Source organism: Eurypyga helias, unplaced genomic scaffold (assembly GCF_000690775.1).
Source record: "Eurypyga helias isolate BGI_N326 unplaced genomic scaffold, ASM69077v1 scaffold13792, whole genome shotgun sequence".
NCBI classification, from domain to species: domain Eukaryota; kingdom Metazoa; phylum Chordata; class Aves; order Eurypygiformes; family Eurypygidae; genus Eurypyga; species Eurypyga helias.
Window position 1 is genome coordinate 10,241 of NW_010234237.1, and position 6,948 is coordinate 17,188.

Genomic DNA, 6,948 nt, shown 5'->3' on the forward strand with positions numbered 1-6,948 from the left:
CACTTGTATAAATTCTGCAAACTTTGTATACCCTTGAAGGGGCACCATTTAGTTACCGTACATAATGATATTTGAAAATACTGGTACGTTACCTAAAGCTTAACCAGACATATTCATGATCCCTGTAATTTCAAGAGGGTATCAAAAGTGACAATGGTTAGAAAAATATACATACTTCTGCTTCTGTAAAAGAACAGGTCATTTGAAATATCCGTCAAAGAAATGACTAAAAAAGCCTCTCTGCAGAATTTTCTTTTCCCCCACAGTCCAATGTAAAATGTGTGTTTATACACAGCTTATGCAACCGCTCATTTCCAAGATACAGCCAACGTTTCGCCAGCCAGAAATCCCTACCCTGCCCCTGGGCTCTGAAGGGATGATGGTGCAGGCAAACCCAACAGCGGAGCCACGCAGCGATACACAGCACGACCCTAAGGACGGTGGGGGAAACGGGAATGCAGCAGAACCAAGGAAAGCGGACCGATAAAGATAGCGTTGAGAGGAGTAGCGGGCGACAGGAAGAGCCATGAACTCTTCAGCAGCATGCAGTAATGTCCACAGGGTGAAACCTACTCCAAGTATTAAAAGGACACTTCCGTGGCACTTGCCGTGAATTTTAGGAAGCCCTGTTCAAGGTTACTGTTTACTGGCCTGGACTGAATCCGTTCCAGGGGACGGGGTCTGTTGCTGTGCTCAGTTCCTGGTGTTAAACTCCAACTGCGCACACCACGCCAACCAAACCACCCCCCTGCCTTTTTCAATTGGAGTGAGCTAGGGAGAGGGTTTCAAACCCCTGTGCTTTCAGTACCTGAGTGCAATGCAGCAGCTGACTGTGGTCTGATTCTCACTTCTTTAAATTAATTCGGGAGTAACGAATGATTTCAGCAGAGCAGCACGGCACTTGCAACAGCGACTGACATTAAAGATACAGTGACACCAAAATCTCAAATCCCCTAGTGTCCTTTTAAGTGTCAGTAGACTAATATCTTGGCTGCAACTGAAACAGAAGAGGCAAATCCTAATGAAATAACCCAAATGAAGAATGTTCTCACAGTGTTTCACAGTAATGAAGAAACAGTCTATGGAATTAGCGAACAGAAAAAAGCATGAAGGATAATAGCAGCCTATGGTTTACAGTTTTCACTTTTCAGTTTATTAATATTAGTGGTGCACTCGGCCATGGATAAAGCAAGGAATGAGATCCTGACAAAACCGGCAATTATCTACCACATGTCAACACGTAATTATGGTCCTTGTAAACAGCTAGCTCCTTTTTGAATTTTTATCGCCAAGAAAATCATATTTACATATAATATATATGTATATAACCACAAAATCAAAATCAAGTCAAATCCTTATCAGGGAAATCGCATTTTGAAGAGAAGAAAACGTATAGCACGTGTCCAAAGATTTTGAAGGCATCGTGATGTTCGTGTTTTCTTCCTCCAGTCATTTCCCCATGGATTTCAATAGACTAAATACTTCATTTCAGAGTAAATAAGTGGAAATATTATAGAGCAACTCCGGTAAAGAACAGCTCCACTACTGAAAAAGGCTCGAGGAGTGGTGATCCACGACTCTGACTTAAAGCAAAAATAAACAGCGTATAATGCCACAGCAAAGAAGTGGCCAATCAGGACCATTGGTTTAGGAGATAACCTGCATTAAAAACAAACAGATAAAACATGTCAACAAGCAGACTCGGAAAGCGCCGACAAGTTCGGTTTTACAAACAGACGTCTCCACTCAAGAGTACCTACAGACAGGCTTCTGAACCAGGCAGCTCTGGTCCTGCCACCTCACCACAGAACACAGACTGACTGTCCTGGAGCCGCTGCACAGCCCGTACTCCTTCCTGCAGTGCGGCCTGACACTGCTGCTGCCTCTTCATTTCCAGTTGGCTCTGCCCACCTGTACCAACCCCCAGGGGATTATTCTCACCAGCCCTATCAGTTTTAGCTCATTCCAAAAAGGGACAAATACAAAAGAACGTGTTCTCACACATTCAAAGCAGTATGATTTATTGTGCATTCACTAGTTTCTGAGCGGTCATCAAAAACACTTTAAGAGTTACCAGCTTCCCAGTTACGCTCTTTTATGGAAGACCTCATCCTTGACTATTGTCAACTTGTCAGGCATGAAATGTCTCTACCAGCCCCTCTGCGGTCTTGACCCCTCTACTTCATTCAAACTCCCATGCCACCTACGTTAACCACCTGCCAGTTTTAGTGGCATTGTTTACAACGAAAAGAAATAGGATCAGCATTCATAGACAGCTTCTAATAAAGCCCCAACCCTAGTGTAATCCTAAAAACACAGGCACTCATGCAGACAACACCAGGTTGGGCAGGAGTGTTGGTCTGCCTGAGGGTAGGAAAACTCTACAGAGGGATCTGGTCAGGCTGGATCAATGGGCCAAGGCCAATTGTATGAGGTTCAACAAGGCCAAGGGCCGGGCCCTGCAATAAGGGGAGATCTTATTGCTCTCTACCTGAAAGGAGGTTGCAGAGAGGCGAGTGTTGGTCTCTTCTCCCAAGTGACAAATGATAGGACAAGAGGAAATGACCTCAAGTTGCACCAAGGGAGGTTTAAATTGGATATTAGGAAAACTTTCTTCCGTGAAAAGGTTGTCAGGCATTGGAACGGGCTGCCCAGGGAAGTGGTAGAGTCACCATCCATGGTGGGGTTTAAAAGACGTGTAGATGTGGTGCTCAGGGATGTGGTTTAGTGCTGGACTTGGCAGTGTTAGGTTAGCAGTTGGACTTGATGATCTTAAAGGTCCTTTCCAACCTAAACAATTCTATGATTCTCCCTTTGCAGAGCTGAGCTATTGGAAGCAACACATACCCTGACCGAGGCTCACAGTGCTCAACAAGGTTCACATCCACTATTACCAGAGCGCTGAACTTACACAGACAGCAGTCCAACAGGCCCCGAGACACATTCTCCACCAAGTCTGAAGTAATGGAAACAGGCTTTCTTTAGCTGATGCAAGGAATCTACAAAATTAATTAAAAGGACTCAGCACAAATATTCAACAGATACCGAAAACTTTTTCAGCATATGCAACAGTGGTATTCCATCCAAGCCTTTGGAACTCCAGCAGCTGTTGTTCTGTTAAATTCAGCTGGATTTTTAGTTAAGTCAAGGATAATCCCCTAGGATATCCACATATTCTTGAACATTCACTGACACAAGAACACGTTTTCTGGGGTTTTTTCATTTGTTTGTGGGGTTTTCCTTTGGTTTTGTTTTGGTTTTAATACTAACCCCAGACTTACCTCCACATTGCTAAAACTCAGCTTATGTTACACTAGAACCAAACCAGGCAGAGAACACAAGCTAACTCATTAAAATCCTTTGATTGATGTATTTTTAACATATATCGATATACTTGTATACATACACACATATATAAATATATATACACAAACACATGGGCATGTGCACATACACATCCCCTCCCCAGGCATATTTATTTACCAAGTTGTGGTTAGTCAGAAGTTATCCTTAAAACATATTTACCATCTGTGGCAGCAAAGAGTTCATAAAGTGCCTGGGCAAGAATGTTCACTACAAAGGAATGAGATTTTTTTCTTGACCAGTAAAATGTTCTTTTTGCCTAAAAAAAAAAAAAAAAGTTAAAAAAAAAATTAAAGTATTTCTGTCAGTACATACAGAAGGGCATTCGAAGATTCCCAAAGAGGTGATAGGAGTCACACTCATGATCATGTAGAGTGGACTTAGTGATACACTAGATCAGTTCCATGCTAGGTCATTAAGGAACTTTGGGAACATGTTGAACCAGTTACCTAGTCTCCTCTTACACTAACTGTAGGGGAAAAAAAAAAAAAAAAAAAAAAGGTATTTCCAGGATGTACTTCATCTCATCCTACAGCAGGTGGCTGGGGTAGGTCAGAAATTTGAAGGCTAACACTCACCTCAGTCAACATTCTGTTGAATGAGAATAAACAGGAAATAACTGGAAGTCTGAGGCAACAAGCAGAGATGTATCTGCATTTGGTTGGGTAAGTCCTGTATTGTCCTGACATTCAGGGTTTCTCTAAGTGCCTCTCAATTTTAAAATACACTTTTTGAATCATTTAATTGTAGTCTGTAATTACTCTAGCTGTAATTTAGCCAAAACAACACGCCTAATTGGATTAAATCTTATTTTCTACTCATCTGAATTTTGGGTATTCATTTTGGGTATTCTCACTGAAAAAGTAGACCCAGAATCACCACTGGTGGTGCTGATTCCCAGGAAAGAAGGATGTCTTCTAATGAACTACTGTGAGATTAATGCAGCAGTCAAGAGGCTAGTGGAACGCTGAGCTGCATCTTGAAAACCTCAGTACACACAGTTGTTACTCTCCGAGTACCACTCACAAGTGTAGTGGTCCAAACCCACCCCATTTAAGACCAATCTACGTTACAAATACACTCCTAATAAGGGAATTTCAGGTCATAGTAGCAAAGCATGCTGACTAGACACAGCACACAAGTCTCCTGGAGCAAAAGACACAGGCCAGTAAGTGCAGTTTTGGATCTGCCGTTTGCCACACAGCCAGAGCACTCACAAATCACAGCTCCGTGTCCTGGTGAATGCCTGATGTACAATTTATCTATCCAAAGCTCTGAAAACAGCTGTGCTTCACTAATAACGTACATGTCCCCAGGCTGCATAAAACTTGTGTCTCATTAAATTGCAGCAAAAGCTGCCTAAAATAAAAGTAAAGCTTCACCTTAAGAACATCAGAATCTTCATAAAGATCCGGAATATCCTGAAGCAAACTTCTCCATATTTTAACATCGTTTAAAACAACACTCATTCCTCCACCAGTTAGGGGGTGTCTTATATTATATGCATCTCCTAGAAGGAGAACACCTAGGTGAAAGAGAAAAATTAATGGGATACTGCATGACAATTAGAACTCAAACCCTCTTTTTTTTTTTAAATGAAATGTACTAAGAATTCATTCCCACCAGAAAAGAAGAATAACAACTAGAAATTAAAAAAGAAAAGAAGAAAGGGAAAACCAAAAAGGATGTCTTTAAATTAACAGGCTTAAAAAGGGTTTAAGATGATCAAGGTCAAAATATTTTTTTTCCCTATAGGCATGCATGTGTGTGTGCCAAAGAACACAAAAACACACACACTTTTCAAGGCGATTTCTTTCCTTTTTTAATCACGTTTTCCTTAAGAAGCCCACATTTGTACGAGCTTGAGCCACTGAGTGTTTTAAACTTAAAAATACAGCAGGCACTGATTTGAAGTCTGGTGCCAATATAAACTTTTGAGTTAACTATGCCCAAGGTACACATCTGCAAAACATCCTTTTTCACAGAAGAACTAGGAGACAGTCATATTGAACAAACATTAAGTCTATGACAACAAAGCCTGGAGTCCCAGAAATTGTTTATAATTCCTTTTTCCCCTCCTTTTATTCCATAACACACACCTTTTTTATTAACAGCTGAAGGAGGCAAGAAGCTGGCTGGCATAGTCCTCAAACGGTCGTTCTGAACTGCTATTAAGAATGGCTCCTTTAAGTGATCTGCAACAACCAAACATTTTAGTTGCACTACTTCGAGTCTAAAAACATGTGCACAAAACCATTCTAACCTTTTCTTAGAAGTATAATCCTTCTGAAGAGCTAACCCCACAGAAGTGAGCTGAACAAACTGCTCTTTGCTGTGGAAGCGAAGAAGGGCAAATGGTTACTGAAACAGTAACCGTGCACGTGGAAAAATCTCACACAGTTCAACGGATTCAAGGAAACATGCCCCAAAAGGCACATTTATGGATGGAAATCTTTCTAGACTTACCAGGTAGCTGTGGTTGAATGTTCTCGATCATGTATTCTTTTAAATTTTTTGGCATTTCCCCTCGAATATCAACAAGGACCCGAGTCTCAGTCGAAGAAATCTGATAGATGAGCACTGGACTAGTTCTAGCTAAAACAAGTTCAGCGTAATTAGCTTTAAACTGTGGTGCATTCTTAAAAAGAGAAGAAGGGGGAGAAAGATGGAGGCTGATTAATGAAAGGGCAATTAAACTTCAGAGATACAAAATCATTTTCTGAAACACTCCAAAATAAAATCCTGTATCATATTAAGTTTGTGTTATTCTTATCTTCAAATGAACAACAGCAATGTTTTCAAAAAGTTCTTGACTTCAGTGTAGTTACAATTCTTTTGGCAATACATTTTAGTGTTTACTGGAATGTACGTTAATGCTACATATTTAATTTGAAACATTTCATTTGAACACCTCACTAATATTTAACATGTGCCACTGACAACCTGTAACATAATCAACAGGATGCAATCTTTCTGTAAGATCATTCTGGTTTCTTTCCATAAAGAAGGTGGTGGGAGGCAAAGAAATAAATTAGTCTGTATACGACTACAGGGAGATACCAACTGAGGTCCTATCTAACCAGGCCTTAAGTTTCCAAAAGTAGAGAAACAGGAGGCACTTGGGCAGTGGGAACTGGGTTGGGGACCCAAAAAGTGCTGAAGTTTCTCCAAGTCAGTGTTCCCAGTCTAGTGAAAGTCCTGTAGTTTTGGTTCATTCTCCTGTAATTATTTTTGCTGTTGATGCAATGCTTAATGCAGCAGCCATGGAGGGCCAGACCCAGCCAGGATTTCTGGATCTCCAACCACACAGCTACCAACCTCAATTCCCACTTTCTCTCTTAGAAGTTACAGGTCCTGAAGGTATATATGTACCTGGATTCAAAGTACCCCACCTGCAGGCAGGAGCACAGATTGGGTATTCTTCTGGAGTATAAAGCCTAGGTGGTTTGTCCCACAGCTGTTTGGGTCATCTAGAACTCAAGATTTCTGCTCTCTGAAAAAGTCGCGCAAGTATTGTGACAAACTGTCACCATCTAAGCTATCAATATCTTAACACAAACCAGTCACAGAACCATAGAATGGTTT

General features: G+C 41.1%; 1 protein-coding gene across 1 annotated transcript; it reads right to left on the reverse strand.

Moving 5' to 3' along the window:
* Window positions 1-1,127: 1,127 nt before the first annotated feature.
* Window positions 1,128-6,021, reverse strand: LOC104517372 (squalene monooxygenase-like). The gene is made up of 6 exons (XM_010162010.1): window positions 5,830-6,021; window positions 5,463-5,558; window positions 4,746-4,888; window positions 3,526-3,622; window positions 2,912-2,999; window positions 1,128-1,659 (listed from the first exon to the last, which is right to left on the reverse strand). The coding sequence occupies exons 1-6, from the start codon at window positions 5,882-5,884 to the stop codon at window positions 1,467-1,469; spliced, it is 672 nt and encodes a 223-aa protein (XP_010160312.1). The 5' UTR covers window positions 5,885-6,021; the 3' UTR covers window positions 1,128-1,466.
* Window positions 6,022-6,948: the final 927 nt, after the last annotated feature.

Coding starts and splice junctions, on each gene's coding strand:
- LOC104517372 (XM_010162010.1), bottom strand. CDS start 5,884: ATGCCAAAAAATTTAAAAGAATACATGATCGAGAACATTCAACCACAG. Junction 5,559..5,829: donor CATTCAACCACAGCTACCTG/GTAAGTCTAGAA, acceptor TGGTTGTTGCAG/ATCACTTAAAGGAGCCATTC. Junction 4,889..5,462: donor TTCAGCTGTTAATAAAAAAG/GTGTGTGTTATG, acceptor TCTTTCACCTAG/GTGTTCTCCTTCTAGGAGAT.